This window comes from Vicia villosa, linkage group LG3 (genome assembly GCF_029867415.1).
Source record: "Vicia villosa cultivar HV-30 ecotype Madison, WI linkage group LG3, Vvil1.0, whole genome shotgun sequence".
NCBI lineage: Eukaryota > Viridiplantae > Streptophyta > Magnoliopsida > Fabales > Fabaceae > Vicia > Vicia villosa.
In genome coordinates, this window is record NC_081182.1 from 132,910,548 (window position 1) to 132,928,187 (window position 17,640).

At 32.1% G+C, this 17,640-nt stretch overlaps 1 protein-coding gene across 1 annotated transcript; it reads left to right on the forward strand.

The window, feature by feature from the left end:
* The first annotated feature begins 3,025 nt into the window (after positions 1-3,025).
* On the forward strand, positions 3,026-3,697 carry LOC131656680 (non-specific lipid-transfer protein A-like). Its single transcript, XM_058926324.1, has 2 exons — positions 3,026-3,404; positions 3,515-3,697. The coding sequence occupies exons 1-2, from the start codon at positions 3,052-3,054 to the stop codon at positions 3,522-3,524; spliced, it is 363 nt and encodes a 120-aa protein (XP_058782307.1). The 5' UTR covers positions 3,026-3,051; the 3' UTR covers positions 3,525-3,697.
* Positions 3,698-17,640: the final 13,943 nt, after the last annotated feature.

The window sequence follows — 17,640 nt, forward strand, 5'->3', positions numbered from 1 at the left end:
TAGTTATCATCATCAAAATAATATCAATCATTTAGGAATATCAGAGCTTTCTCGATTACTTAATTTGTAAAATAGGGTTCCATAATCTTTAACACATTAGACTATTAGTTGATTTGTTGGAGTATTGCATACATTTCCCAAAGCATCCACAATAAACTTGTTGGATTTGGTCGACGATGGCACCTTTACATATGGGGTTGAAGATGTAATTTATGGGAACAAGACATGCATTTGACTCCAAATATGTGTCCAATACTCGGTTATATCAAGTCATATGGAACAAAGATTGTTCCATGGTCCACATGATAACATTAGTATCCTCTTTCCTCAGCCCAACATGTTTTCCTACATTGGAATAAATTTTTTTTTCAATATTCAACTCTACATCATATATGTTTGTCACCTTTTGCTCTACATTTGCTTTATTCATTTTACCATTTTTGCTTTTACCTCTCTCGGTTTATTTTTCAATTTTTCTTCTATAACTATTGTCTAAATAGCCAATAGCCTTGCTGAAGTGACATAAAGATTGCATAACTTAGTTTTTCAACCGAGATTTTGTCTTAGTTTTTTGAGTAGATCGTTATCCACTAAGATTCTTACATACTATATGAGAGCTCAATCAAAAAGTGATATATTTTAAGTGTAGTTTATACATATTGGAGTGTCAATGCAGTTAGCAATGATAAATATGGTTTTGAGCCTCCAATATTCTAGAGAGAGTGTGAATCCTCACCTATATCAAAGCAAGAGTTTAATTAACATTGCTTGGTATGAGGTCTATTGTTCAAGGGAAAACTTTGAGCACGCCCAAATTCAAATTCCTATAATTAGTTTCCCTAACTTAATATTATAAAAATTAACTCTGAAATTTTAAAATTTATCTTATTTTTAATTCTTTTTTGTGTTTTCATTATTCATCCTTCTTTATCTTTTTCTTTCTTTCGATGTTTGACTCAAATTTAATATTTTTACTTTCAAATTTTATATTTTAATTTTTTTTGTCATTTTATTCTCAATCCATCTTTATCTTTTTCTTATTTTATGTTTAACTCCAAATTTAAAATGTTTAAAATTAATTTTTTAATTATGAAATTCATCTTAATTTCGTTTCCCTTTTTGTCTTTCATTCATCTTCCATCTTTATCTCTTCCTAATTTTATGCTTGACTCAAAATTTGTATATATTTGTAACTTCTTCTTATTTTCTATTATATCATTTTTATTCCAAAAAAATTAATTTTAAGCCAATATTAAAATTTTAAAATTCTTTTTAATTTTAATTTTTTTTGTCTTTTTATTATTCATCCATTTGTATCTCTTTTTTTGGCTTAATTACAACTTTGGCCCCCTTATTTTGTCTTTTTCTTGATTTTGATCCTTCTATTTTAAAAACCATTATTTTAGTCCCCTTTTGAATTTTCTGTTGAGAAAGAGACTAAAATATGGATTAAAATTGCAGAAAAAACCATAATAGAGGGATGAAAATTGCACAAAACACTTAATAAGGGGACTAAAATAGTGATTTATAAAATGGAGGGATCAAAATCAAGAAAAAGATAAAACATGGGGACTAAAGTTGCAATTAAGCCTTTTTTTATGTTCGACTCTAATTTTAAAGCTTTTATTCTTAAATTTTAAAATTTATTCTAATTTTTAGTTATATTTTTATGTCTTTTCATTCTTTATCACTTTTTGATTTTATGTTTAACCCTAAATTAAAACTATTTTAAAATAATTTTAAAATTATAAATGTTTTCTTAATTTTAATAATTTTTTTTCTTTTCATTCTTCATTCCTTTTTATCTCTTCCTTATTTTATGGTTGACTCAAATTTAAAATATTAATAATTAATTCATAAATTTTAAAATTTATCTTTTTTGCCTTTTCATTATTTATCTTTCTTTATCTATTTCTTTTCTTTTTATGTTTGGCTCCAAATTTAATATTTTAACTTTAAAATATTTAAATTTATTCTAATTTTATTTTATTTTTCTTTTAATTCTTCATCTTTATATGTTTTTTTTTTATTTTATGTTCAACTCCTAATTTAAAATGTTTAAAACTAATTCTAAAATTGTGAAGTTTATCTTAATTTTGTCTTTTCATTAATCATCCATCTTTATCTCTTTTTTTTATTTATTTTATGTTTAACTCCAAATTTAAAATGTTTAAAAATAATTCTAAAATTCTGAGTTTTTTTGGTCTTTTCATTCTTTATCCATCTCTATCTCTTCCTTATTTTATGTTTGACTCCATAATGTTACTTAAATAAGATAAACATAAATTCATATTTTTCTTCTATCTTACTTAACTTTATGTTTTATGTTTGTATCTCTTCCTTAATTTATTATATAATCAATATATTTAAATTACTTAATTTATTTTTTTGAATTTATTATATAATCAATGTATTTGAACTACGTATGTATAGATAAAATATATTAACAAATTTATATAATAAATTTTATTTTATAATAAAGAAAGAAGGGAATATTAGAAAATGATATGAGTTAAATAAAAATAATAAATTTTTTATTTTATTTTAGACATAACTTGGATATGCTTGCTCAACAGCATGTACTAATTAATTGAGTTGGGAAAAATTTGAATACTATATTTTTTTCAAAAGAAAAAAGAATATATACTAACAGTATTAAATATTTTTACACTATCAACCAATGATAGACATGTATTTAAGTAAAACACATTTTTAATTTTAAATTATATGGCGTGACAAGTAAAAAAAATTAATTGATTGTATGTATAATGTTGGTTTACACTGTTTATGCATTATCTTCAAACTCTTCTTTTAAGTCTTAAAATAATATTTTTCTTTAAATGCTTTAATGATTTTAATAACTAGGATGATTAATCACTTAAATAATATTTAAAGAGGACATTAAATCAAAATAAAAATAAAATAATAAGTCGCTTAGTTGTTACGACATAAAGTTAACAGTCATCTCTGCTTATAAATTAAGGAGCCTTTTGATAGAAATCATAATCAAAACTCAATTGAAAAACTAAAGTTAGACTTATCGAAATTAAGATGTCAAGCCAGAAAACTGTCGGTGTAATGTTGGTCTTATGCATGGTGATGACGACAACATTACATGCAAGTGAAATGGATGATGTATCATGTTCAGAGGCAATTTTATCTCTATGGCCATGTCTACCTTTTCTGGAAGGTTCTCTTCCACCAACACCGTCTGCTGATTGTTGCACTGGAGCTACAAATTTGTTCAATAAGGCAAACACAACTCCTATTAAGAGAAAAGTCTGCCAGTGTCTCAAAGATGCTTCTGCTAAATTTGGAGTTAAACCAGACAGGGCTGCACAACTTCCACAACTTTGTCACATTCAATTGCCTTTTCCAATTAGTCCTTCTCCTGATTGTAGCAAGTATGTTTCTCTTCCTCTATTCCTATTAATTCATACACACTAAAATATTTTGTTTTTCTATAATATTATTACTATTACTATTCTAATTTATTTATTTTAAAAATCTCCAGGATTGAATGATTCTACATTAGGATTAGATCGTGAATAAGACTTGAAGAACTACATGGAGGAGTTTTTATTTTGTTAATCTTTCTATAATGGAGAGTTAGATTATATCAATAAGCCGTCTGAAAAAGTTGATGTCTTTTAGTGAAATTTATAAATGGAAAATAAAGTCATATTTTTATTATCTATTTTTTATTTTTAAAGGGTTATTGCTTGATGGTTGGTAAGTAGAAAGTGCGTTACTTATGGAAACAAATTATGACAACTTTTGTAAGTAAAATAAAATAATATATTTATTCAAACTAAAGATTAAATAAAATACTCGAACGCAGAGTTTGAGTCAACTTTTTGCATAAGTTCTACCGTAAGTAGTTCTTTCCTACCACTTTGTTGACTTTTTTGGGCAACAGTTTTATTCAAAATTATAATACTTCATAAAATTTTTTTGATGAGGACATAATTATCAAGGATGATAAAGAATCAATTTAAAGACTAAGAGGATCAATAACAAAAGCATATGCCAAAAAAAGATAAGACAATATAATATAAATTGTGAATATTATCATAGAAAAAAGATCAATGTTAGAAGATTTGGAGGAGAAAATGATCATTTGTATAATTCCATCACACGAAGAAAAGGTTTTTTCTTTTACTTTCTAACCTAAATTGTGATTAAGTTTGCATCGGATGTTGGTGTCCTTTCGTTTCAATTTTTTGTTTTATTTCTTCTTTTCTTTTTTTTTGACTTTCTATATTTAAAGAAAGACAAGAATTCTATGTGCAAGTCCATATATGTGAAAAAATTAATAAAAAATGTTGATTTTTAGTAAAATATTTCTTTTTGAGAACAGTGAGTTAAACTCATCTTTGGTTTTGGATTGAACCAACATTGTTCTTATCAAGAATTCACAATTTTAGTGACTATACTTCTATTAGGTTTATCTCCTTCTGCGATTAGAAGAGTGACATCTCCCATGTGCAAAATTTTCATCCATTTTTTATTTTCGTTGTCTCTTGTTATAAAATTTACCAATACATCTATTTGCCAATGAAACACCTTAGAGAAGTAGAAGCTTCTCCCTCACTTGTCTCAACCCCGTTTCTACTGGCAAGCGGTTAGAAAAACAAACGAGTTTCGACCATGTTTCACACACATATCACATGTTAGGGAAAAACATTATACAAAAACCTGATCGGACGGACCGTCCAGCTCTGATACCACTATGTAACACTCTAAACCCCGAAACTTTATGTTTTATGTTTGTAATAGTTTTAAGGATTGATGTTGTTATTTTGATTGTGATTGAATGTTATATTTCGTCAAGATAATAATAGTTTTTTTTTTGTTTAATATTATATGTTGTTGTGATTGGGTGGGTATATAATAGTTTTTGTGTTATTAAGAATTTTATATAATGTTGTTGTAGTTGTAACATTGTTATTGTGCTGTTGTACTGAGATTGTAATTGTGTTGTTGTTGTAATATTGTATTATTTTTATATATTGTTTTTCCATATTGTTTAAAAGTGACTTATATTATGTTATTGTATTGTTCTAATATACTATTAACTCACGTTAATATATATAGTTGGCAGGATACATGGTTGTCATTAGTTGACAGTGTAAAAATAATTGAAAGTGTCAGTGCACCATCTATTTTGTCATATATATATATATATATATATATATATATATATATATATATATATATATATATATATATATTAGAATTTTTAACTAAAATATATTTAGTTTTTTTAATTAATACCCACAAAGTTTTTTTTTTAAAAAAGGTGCTTCCGCAGATGCATCTACGAAAGTTGGGGGCATAAATAAAATTTTGTTTGGTGTCTAAAAGATCTATGGGATGCATTGAGAAATTGTCAACCAAGTTTGGGGTGTTTTTCACGTAGTCGCTATTCCATATGGCGCGACCTTCGTTTTTAAAAAAAACAAATCAATTACCTACGGTAAAATATTTTAATGTCCGATTCGCAGGTAAATCTGTAAGTAACTGTAATTTCACGGGCTATTGAATTTTTTAAAAAAAAAATGGGAGGCGCAATATAGAATGGCCAAACATGATTATTGAGGTAATATTTTTAAAATATGAATTACTTATCGATTTTTTTAAAAAATTGGTTATTATAAAAAAATTCTACAATACCCATTCTCAAATATTTTAATACCTTTTATTAATTTTATTTTTCAAATTTTTATACCTTTTATTTCATTAAAAAATAAGATAAAAATTTAAAAATAACACAATTCACATTAAAACATTAATTAATATAATAATATTAAATAATTAACCATTAAATATAATAATTAATTATTTAAAAAAATTTAGACAAACATTACTATTATTTTAAGAAAATAGTTAACTTTGCAGCAAAATCCGCAAGAAACTTTCCTGCAGAATTACCTGCGGATTCTGTATAATAGTTTGGTTTTAATAAAATAGATATCTGTAGAAAAATTCGCAGGAAACTTTCCTGCGGATTCTGCATTATTGTTTCGTTTACTGTTTGTAATATACAAACCGCAGCAAAATCCGCAAGTAATCCTGCGGAATTTTCTACCAATTCTGGATCCGTAGGAAAATTTATTTTGTTTAAGAAAGTCCCAGGAAAATCCGCAGGTAAACCTGCGGAATACTTTCCGCAGCAAATTCCGCAGGTAATACGTGTATTTCTAGTAGTGGATGAAAACTTGATTCTTGAACTTACTAATATATGATGTTTCGAGACAAATACATTTACTTTCCCTTGGGGAGAATCAACATTAACATTCTTCCTAAAGCAGTTACGGCTTCCTTTGTTGCTTGGATTCCTAAGATGGATAATTCGAAAGGCATTGATGAGTTATGACCTGTTTATCTTGCGGGTTGTTTGTATTGTCTCATTTTTAAGCTTTTGTTGGCAATATTCAAAGTGGTTATTAAGAAGTTAGTTTCTCCTTCTCAAACGACATTCATTGAAGGGAGGCAAATGGTGGATGGAGTTTTGGTTTTAAATGAGATGTTGGATTATGCTAAAATGTTCAAGGAGTGTTTAGTGGTGAAGTTGGACATCAAAAAGGCTTATGATTATGACTTGGGATAACTTACATTACATTCTTTATAGAATGGGTTTTCGTTTTAAGTGGTTGTTTTTGTTGGAAGCGACCGTTTTTTCTAGCTCTTTGTAGATTTTAGTGAATGGTAATCATACGGGTGATTCCATGGCATCTAAAGGGCTTAGACAATGGGATCTATTATCGTCATTTTTATCCTTTTTAGTGGCGAAGGGGTTGGCGGGGTTGATAAGGAATGCGTGTGTGTTTGGGAGTTTTAGAGGTTTTCATTTCAATGATCTTATTCACATTGAAATGTTACAATTTGCTGATGATTCGATGCTTATTCGTGATGGCTCTTGGTTAAATTTATGGTACATTAAAGCAAGTCTTTGAGGTTTTGAGCTGGCATCTAGTTCATGTACTAGTTTGACCAAGAGTAATATCTACAGTCTGAACTTTAAGTAGACTTTTCTTAATGCCACTTCCGATTTTTTGACTTGTGAAGTCATAAAATTGTCGTTTCTTTTTCTTGGTATTCAAGTAGGGGCCAATCATAGAAACAAAGCTACTTGGTCTTTAGTGATTGCTAAATTGAAGAATATGCTCTCTTCATGGAGGGGAAATAACATTTCTTCGGGTGGGAAGCTGGTAACGCTTTTGAATTCTAATCTTAACAACATTCCCAACTTTATTTTGCCCTTTAACAAAGTGCCTTTATGTATTTTGGAGGAGATTCTGAGTATTAAAAGAAATTTTTATGGGGGATTGTTGATGGTAAGAGAAACATGTGTTGGGTTAGTTGGGATAACGTGTGTTTTTCTAAAGATGAGTGTAGTTTGGGGGGTTAAAAGTTTGGTGGATCTTAACCTTCCTTTGATGAGAAAGTGGGGATGGCAATTTTTTTGGATAAGGAAGCTTTATGGTCGAATATTACTAATTTTTTATATGGGAGTTGTTTCGTAAATCTTCTTGGAGGAGAGGTTCACCATAATGTTTTAAAATCATCGCTTTGGTCGAGGGATGTGGTAGAGGTGTGCAATCTTCGGGTTGGAGAGTAAGCTTGGTTCCACACTAGCATTTCTTGTAAAATAGGAAACGGGGTGGAGATTATTTTTTGGGATCATTGTTGGTTGGGCCCGAGGCCTTTGAATGGGCTTTTTCCTCATGTCAATGAGGTTTGTGTTTCTCGTGAGAGTAAAGTGGGGCCGAAGGGGTTTTGGTTGGATGGTTTTGGCATTGGGATGTGGGGGTGGTTGATTTTCATCTTTCCAAGGACCATAAGGAGGAATGGTTGGATTTTTTATCTATGTTACGAGACTTTCATCCTTATGTGACGGAGTTGGATAAAGTGGTGTCGTGGAGGGATGTGGATGGCTTTTTAGTGAAGAATAGTTATAAGCGGATTTATGAGTTAAAAGCTCATAATTTGGTGGCAGTTTATAGGTGTCTTCTTAAGTTAGGAGAGGTTTGGAAAGCGCGTGTTCCGAGTCATGTAAAACTTTTTAGTTGGAGGTTGTTGTTGAATAGTCTTCCTACCAAACGTGAGCTTTGTTTGAGAGGTGTGTCTATTCCTTTAATGAATAAATTGTGTTCTTTATGTGCTTCTTTTTTTCTTGCAGTTTTTCTGGTTCGGTGTGACAGGCAGTGTTCCGTTGGTTGGGGGTGGTGATGGTTGAGGCTTTTGAGGTTGGTGGCGTTTGGTGGACGCTTTATTTCCGATTGACTTTTTGTTGAAGCTTAAAGGTTTTGTTGTTTCATTTTTCCTTCTTTTTATTCTTTTCTTTGGTTGCTTGTTAGTTGGAGTTTGTGGTTAATCCAAAAGTTTAGATGCGTGACGATACTGTCTTTCATTAAGAATTTTGGTTGGGATTAATGGAAGCAAGAAGAAAGTTTAATAGTTCTAAAGCTAAAAAAGTAAATCAAAGGGCAAGGATGATGTATTTTATGGGGGCTGAAAATAGCATAGTGGAGCATGAAGCTTGTTAGTTGGAGTTTTTGGTTGTCAAGGTTTGTTTTTCCTTCAGATTCTTTTTTGACACTATTTGTAAAAGTGTTATTCCTATTTCAATACATTTAGCCCATGAAAATAGAATATCTCTTGCACATGCTATTTTAGATAGTAATTATATGGATTTGAGTTTACTTAAGAACATCATTACAAAATATGCAACAACAGGCATGAAAAAACTAGGGTTAATTATGCCAGGGGTCCCTACAAAAACGCGACCCTGCACTTTTAGTCCCTGTAAAAAATTTCTTAGGAAAATGGTCCCTGTAAAATTAGACGTCACGTAATGTTGTCCCTCCCGTTAGTTTTCACTAACGGAGGGTGACGTGGCTGGCCAGGTGTATGTTTTCATTTGACACGTTGGAGCCCCATTATAATTATGCAGAAAACCCTAATTGTCCCGTCTCATTGCCTTATTCTCCCCTCTCACCCATTTATCGTCTTCTTCCTTCTTCATTGTTCCAAGCAATATTCTTCTTCATCTTTCTGCTTCGTCTTCTTCAGCTTTGCGTGAAATCCATGGCGTCTTCTTCAAATAGAGGCAACTCGATTTCAGCAGTTCATTCAACAAGTGTGAGCAATCGTAGATGGAGAATGTGTGCCTGCAATGTTCGTATGACATCGTATCGCTGCAAGAACGGCCGTAATCGAGGAAGACTTTTCTAGAGATGTCCCTTTTGGCAAAGCGATGAAACGTGCAACCTCTTTGAATGGGATGATGATATGGAACCAGGGCATAACATAAAGGAGAGTTTAAATGAAGAATGGACAAATGACTCAACTAAGAAAAGAGAGATGCAATCTGTTGAAGCCTTGAAGGAGTTATATGAGTCAGCAATGAAGAAGAATGTTGAATTGCAGATCCAACAGAAGGCAGAGGGATTTTATGGAAAGATGAAGACAATTTGCTTAGCAATTTTGTTCATGGTTAATTTGTATTTGTTACTAAAATGTAAATGTTAAGGATCTTGTGTTAATGGTTAAATGTATTTGTTCATGTGCAATTTTAAGTTTAGCAAAACTTGGGTCATGTGTAATGTTCAATTTTAAGTTTTCTGTAATGTACAATTTTAAGTTTCTGAAATTGAATGCAATATTGTGGATTGGGTTTAATAATTGTTTGTTACTCATGTTGTTGTTTTAAAAACTACAAGTTGACAGGTTCCATAGTGAGCTATAATCCTGTTGGCAATGTTACAATTTGTATGATATAATCCTGTTGGATATGGGTAACATCTAACTTGACATGTTCCATAGTGACCTATCTTTTATGACCTATAAATTGACTGATATAATTTGCTTACAGCAGCAAGTGTATTCCATAATATATAATGCATTGTAATTGTTTTCCATAACAGTAAGACATAGTATAATTAGTAACCTCTAATTTGATTACAGCACAGAATATATAAGTAATTGTATTCCATAACATATTCATGCATTGTAATTAGCACATGTTTGCAGCATATTAAGCTGACTTGAGTTAAACAAAATAAATGTCTCAAAAGATGGTAAATAACCATAACAAGCAGCACCATAACAAACAAAGCAGTTGATTACAAAAAAAGGTTTCCAAAAACAACAAAAACAACATGAGTCACTGAGTTAAGCCTTTGTAGATGTCATCCCATTTCTTCATCTTGGGGACACCACTTGTTGAATCCTCTGTTGCTTCATCCTCCTCAACGATCACCAATGGGTCATCTGGTTTTTTCCCTGGCCCTAGAATATCCTTTGTCTTGAGGCTCCTGAGTCTATCACTTTGCCTTTTTGCCACATCCAAATCACTTTTACTTTTTTTTGCTTTGGGCTGCACTTGTGCTGAAGATGTTGTAGGTGGTTTAGGAGGAACCTGTCCAATAGATGATGCACCTGCATGTTGTTTGAATGGTTTGTTCTTTGGCTTTTTAGGAGCTGGGCCAAAGAAAATTTTGGGTCCATCCCTGGCCTTTGTAGCAGTAGTTGCAGTAGATGGTCCAGAATCCTTGGTTGTAGCAAGTGGTTCTTTATCCTTTGTTGGCTGAGCATCTTTTTTCTTTATGGGTGAAGAATCCACACTCAAAGGCCTAATGTCCAAAATATCATCCCAATCCAGCAAGGCCTCTAGTGTTTCAGCATCCCATTCATAATACTTATCAACAGGTGAGGAGTTTGATGGTTGTGTTGTACCACTTGTTCCAGACCTGGCATTTTTTGAAGCTTTGCCCTTAGCCTTATGCTGCAAGAAAACAAAGTAGTTAAGTGATTGATTCAGATAAGTAAATAATACAGTTAAGTGAATTTGAATACCTCTTTTTTTGCTCCCACATTGGCTTGGGCAGTTTGACTGGCCTGTGTAGGCACATCCTCAGTAGTAGTCACATTATTAGTTGGAACTTCTTCATTTTGCACAGTGTTTGCTGGACCCTCTTCAATTGGTACATTTGTTGGGACACCTATGGCAACAATTTGCTTGTTTTTCTTGCAAGTCCTTTTGTTGTGACCTAGTTCAAAACAAACTTTGCATCTATGACTAGTATTAGTTCTCTGCCATTTATTCTGATTAACCTCATCAGCTTCTCTCCTACGTAGCTTTTTGGGCCTCCCTGCACCACGTTTGTACAGTGGTGGAAACATATCAGGTTGAGTTGTTTTGGGCCATTTGTTCTGGCCATTCAAAGGGGTGATGACTTCATTATAGCATGCCTCAAAGGGGTGATGACTTCATTACAGTCCCACCTTCGTATCTAATCTCTGGGTCTTTCACAAAACAACCTTTTACATAAAACACTACTTTAAACGTAATCATTTCCTGACCAATACATTTTAGTAACAGTTTTAGGTTGACTTCAGATAAAGTATAAACTAAAGAGAAGTGAATATAATACGAAACCCTAACAATTCTAAATTGGGAGAAGTGCGTTTACCTGGGTCCACGAAGATGGAGACAGCAACGATTGTGAGGGACCACGAGGAGACAAGAACAGGAGCGAGGGACCATGCAGAGGATAGAATAAGAAGCACTAAGAAGCTGGGACCACCAATGGAGAACAAAAACCACGCGCAGCTAGGGTTAGAGGTTGGGGAAGAACGAGAGTGAGAATTTGACTTTTGTTTTCTGAAGATGTGTATGTGATACACTTAAGTTCAAGTTAATCTCCTTTTCCAGTGTGGCAATTTTAATTTTTCTTTTTTTCCATGTCAACAATGCCACGTCACACTCCGTTAGTGAAAACTAACGGGAGGGACAATATTACGTGACGTCTAATTTTGCAGGGACCTTTTTTCTAAGAAAATTTTTAGAGGGACTAAAAGTGCAGGGTCCCTTATTTATAGGGACTAAAAACGTATTTAACCCAAAAAACTATTTGGTCTCCGTTTCAATGGGTTCAAATATGGGATTTTGAGAGGTTTCTTTCTCTTAATCCACGCCCTTATAAAATAGGACATGGTTTATCAATGGTGGTTACATGGGGTGGAGTTACAGTATTAAAAAATAAACACTTGAAAAGGACTTGGATTGTGCAGGATTTTTGAAATGGGTTTGTGTGGCAACCATACGACAATTCACCATCTGCTGAGGTTTATAATGAAAGAGATATGTGGAAATGTTTTAATCCTTGTTTAGATGAAAAGTTACTGTCGTTTGCGCAGTGTTTGAAGGCATGTGAGTTGGTTGGTGTAAAACCCAAATTCTACCCAAAGCATTTAGGCAAGAAAATATCAGAGTATTTAAAATTTCATACAACACAATTAGGATGTTACACTAAGTAACCAAACAAACACCTTGAAAACAAACAGACATCACCGATGCCAAAAGCATACACACCTGCCAATAACATGATACATAACACACGGAAGATATGAACATATATAAATACGTATAGCTCTCACTCTCAAAGAGGAGTTTTCCAAAATAAAGTGTTTACGATACACAATGGCACGTTATCACATATACATGTTCAAAAGAGTCATATACAAATAAATAACAACAGACTCCCGACTCCCCGGTGTTACGTATCAGAGCAACCGACAAGACCAACTGGAGAACTACCTCTTCCAAAAGACTCCCAAAGCGGCTAATCTGCAGGATGCCACTCAAGCATCAAATCAGCAGAAGGGTGAGAATATAATTCATAATGAAAGCATGACAATTATAGTAATGCCAACAAGTATCATCAAGAATCATACAACAAAGTAATCCACTCATTCAACCACAATCAATATATAAGTAATGTGACACATGAATGATAACATAAATTATACAGACCGACAATGATGAATGAGACTAGACTATGCATATGCATGTGGTACCAAATCCGGAGTAAAACTCCTCCTTGTCATTATGACAAATACACCTTTGCCGAGCATTATGTTGGGACTTCTTTCCCTCAGGAAAATACACCTTTGTCGAGCAGTAAGCTACGACTAAATGTCATCGAGCATTTAGCCCCCACTGATGACCTCTTGCCACTCGGGCAAATACACCTTTTTACCGAGCATTAAGCCACCACTGGTAATAATTGCCAATTCAGGCCACCTGTTAATAGCATTCCGCCATTAACGTATTGAAATGTTATGCTGTGCAAATATATGACTCTATTACACGACAACAACATCGTCAACAATATAACACGGTCACATACCCACGTTACACCGTTTATATTCTATCCAAAAGGATACATCACCAATTAATAACATCGTTATCAATTACATCACACCATAATTACTGCACGGGCATTAATAAGCACACAACACACATTCACCGTCAAAACAGCCACATCGGCATAAATGATCGCATAATTGCATCACATCAATTAATATTGGCCATTGGCCCACAACTCCATCAATACATCATCAACAAGTTGTAATAACAACAATTCAACAATGATAATACACCATTCTCATAACAACAATTACTTGCCATAAGGCCACACATCATGTTAATAACAAACAACCAAACATTGTCACATATTAAGAATGAACATTCATTAATACATAACACATATGAACATGATCTCATGTTATCGACAACTAATCACATACCTCGTACCAATACGACAACATTCACATAACACATCATCATGATTTATCATGCACTAGTTCACAAAACCATTTATGAAAATCAACCAACCACTACTACATCCCACATCATTAACAATTACAACCAAGCACTATGATTATTTACCAATCATATCGCGCATATAAACAATTATGTGTTTTCATCAACAACACCTCATAACTAATTAATAACAAGCTAACCAAGCCTATACTATCATATAGAACATACAACTAGCTTCCTAACACTTCGAACGGCGTACGAAACGGAGCTACGGATCAAAAGTTACAAGGTTCCAAAGTTTGGGAAAAACAGAAAATGCTGTTGTCCGCTTTAGCTCCGCTCAGCGGACCTTCGCAGAGATTTTCTGCAAAAGAAACTCCGCTCAGCGGACCTGCGTAAACCCAGAAAAAACCAGAATGAACCAGAACGGTTCCAAGCCCCTCATACTCACGAAAACCACTCCTAAACATCATTATAACACCAATACAACACATACAAACCATAGAAACAACCTAACATCAAACTTTTCATGGTTGATTCATCAATCTATCTCAAAACCTAACATTTTATCCAAACTCAATCAAGCCATAGAAATGGAAAACAAACATAATCAATCACCATAACACAACAAGGATATCATTTAATCATCATACAATCATTCTCAAACAAACTTAGATCAAACAAAGACCACACAAGAAAATTGTGGAAATTGGAACAAGAAGAACAAGAACAAGAACAAAACTATAAGAATCATACATCCAAGATAAATTAGATTCACCCCCTTACCTTGCTATTGTGACGATCGGCAATCGATTCGGTTGAGAATCCTCCACTTTCTCTTGTTTTTCCCCTTTGCTCTTCTTCTTCCTCTCTTCTCTTCTTTCTTTCCTTTTTCTTTCCATCCTTTTTCCTTTCTCACAAATATCTCTTTCTTATAAAGAAAATATTTATCCCGCGGAAATGACTAAAATGCCCCTACGCTCAAATATCGTTCAAACGCCCCCAAAACGCGGAGTATTACCTTAATAATATTTCTAGTACCAAAAATATGAAAACCTTCAATTAAATATTAGTCCGCCATCCCGAACTAATACCGACTGAAACGACTCCAAAAACGGTAAAATTCCAATAGATGTCACAAACATCAAAATTAAGCATATACTTATTTTCCGGGCGTTACAGTTGGTATTGGATGTAGAGAGAAGTATTTACCACATCGTGTCGCTATGCAATTTGGTGTGGAAGCAATTGACATTTCTGATAATGTTGCCTCCAAATACTATGATTGGAGGAAGCAATTGAAATCAAGCGGGGAAAGAGATAACAAGGGAGTAAAGTTTGAGAAAGATCAAATGGAAGAATGTTCGGATGATGAAGTAAGTTAAAATGGTAAGACTTTGTCAAGTCATGAAATTGGTGATTTCACATCATCAAATGTGGGTGAATATGGTGAAACTAATATTCAAAGCTGTGATAGAAATGGTGAAAAGGTGCGCAGTACTGTTAATCCTAATAGTACTCTTTGGTTGGTTTGCAATAAAAAAATAACTTTGGTTTTTTCCCTAATAGAACAATTTTTTCCCTAATAACTTTGGTGTGCAGTACTTGTTTTTGCTAATTTCGTATAATGGTTTACAACAATTTATTTGGTATTCACTTTGTATGATGCATACTGTGATTATGATAGTTGTGACTTGATCTATCGATCATATGTAGCCAATGAAGAACCTGTTCATGATAAAGCATTTCAATTTCCTATTAATTAATGAAATGGCATAAATTAACGATGGTGTAAATTGATGGGGAGTGAATCTACACTAGGTTTATGAATTTATGAATATATGGTTATTAAAAAAGATTTTCATCCAAGTATTAAATTAAATATTGGAGTTGGTTTTGATTTTCATCATGCACTCTTCAATATAATACCTTACATATCCTTTAGATCACAGTGCAATGTTCATCGTTAAATTCAGTATCATTCATGTATTAGAATCATTAATAATCAACATCTATCTAATACATTCATTTAATCAATCATAATTTCACTCTCAACTCTCGAGAGACCCTCGTTTTGCATTTATCTCCTTCAGAAATATAATTTACATTATTCACCATCTTGCATAATCGAGACTCTTATAAAACACTCCCTATATTCAACACTTACAGCATCTGTTTAGTTTTCACTATTAAAAATTATAGATTTCATAACTTTCACTTCGACCATTGCGAAAACCGTAGTAAAATAAAAACAAGCTATATTTTATCACCGTTGAAAAATATGACTGTGGTGAAATATTGTGTGTTTCTTTTTTCAATTTTAAGATTAAAATTAACATTTTATCAAGGTCATCACTACTACAAAATATACGTTCGATAACACAATTTTACTACATCCGTTGTAACAACTGTAAAAATAACTAATTTTTCCACGCATGAATTTTTTAATATTTTATTAAAATACATTTCATCACAGTCTTTAATAAAAACCGTTGTGATAGACAAAATGTTACTTGCTTCCATTCCCAACACCAACAATTTTTTCCTATTTTCATTATAAATAGGGTTTGTCCTTATACTCTTATAAATATAATAAAATTAAAATACTTATTACCATGATTATTACTAAAAGCCATTGTAAGTAGTACTTAAATTTTAGGCAAAATATTGATTTGGATCCCTTAACTATATTCTTGGGATCATACGGGTCCCTCAATTTTTTTCGTACCACTTTTGTTCCGTAACTTTCAAAATGTTTCATTTTAGCCCTTTTGTCTAATTAGCGATAGAAAAAACTTTGAAATTGGTCGCTAAATCTGCTTCTAATTAGTCAAAAAGGACTAAAATGAGACGTTTTAAAAGTTAAGGGATCAATGCGACACTAAAATAAATTATGGGACCAATTTGAACCCAAGGGTATTATTAAGGGACCAAAATGAATATCTTACCTAAATTTTATGTCACTCTCAAAACATAAATCTAACATCTCTCTCGTCCACATTCAGGGAACTCATCCTCATAAGCTTATTTAAACTAAAAGGTAATCAAGTTTGTACGCTTTATCATTCTTCTTCTCTTTATAAGTTTTCTTCCATGTTATTCATACGCTTTCTACCATTTTCTCAAAACAAAACCCTAACATCTCTCTCGTCCACATGTAGTAAACTCATCCTCTTAAGCTTCTTCAAATTAAAAGGTAATCAAGTTCATATGCTTCATATTTCTTCTTCTTCTTCTTCTTAAGATTTCTTCCAAGTTGCCCATATTTGTCCATGTATGACACTAGTTCTTATAGAGAGTTTTTTAATTGGGCATGATTTTCTTATTTTTTAGATTATCTGTACTTGGGCTATGTTTCCGTTCATGTTAATATGTTGTTAATGTCATGCTAGTTTATGTTTCCAAATCAAGTTAGCATTCTGAAAGCTGTTTATAATATTTCAAAATTGAGTTTATCACATGCAAATTACTTGTTTCACTATCCCTTCACTGAATATGCATTCATTTAAATTAATTTATAAAATAATAATCTGAAAAATTAAATCATATTTGAAAATCAGCTTAGATCAATAAATGTTTTTAAATCTACATGCATCTCGTAATTCATCTATCGTTCTTTAACACATATAACTTGGTTCAATGTCCCAAACTCTTCAAAGCAACGATACATTCTCTTATAATTATATTGCAAAACATCAAATTTCTTGCTAATAAACTAGCAGAGAATGAATTGTAGCTTTGAAAATTCTGGAGCATTGAGCCAAATTCAATGTGTAAAGTTGCAAGAGATGAATTACGAGATGCATGTAATTTAAAAAATGGTGGTTCGCTTAAGTTGTTTTTCTAGAATAATTTAATGTTTTAGATTATTATCTTCTACATCAATTTTAATGGTTGTAAATGCTTAGTGAAGTGTAGTAAAAGACATCAATTTTAGTTTCAACAAGTGTAGGTGTGTTAAAGATGCTCTTGTTCCATATAAATTTAATAAACAAGAAAATATTTCGTTTTGTACGTTTTTTCGA

What these genes read in the sequence shown, in the direction of transcription:
- LOC131656680 (XM_058926324.1), top strand. Translation starts at nt 3,052, where the DNA reads ATGTCAAGCCAGAAAACTGTCGGTGTAATGTTGGTCTTATGCATGGTG.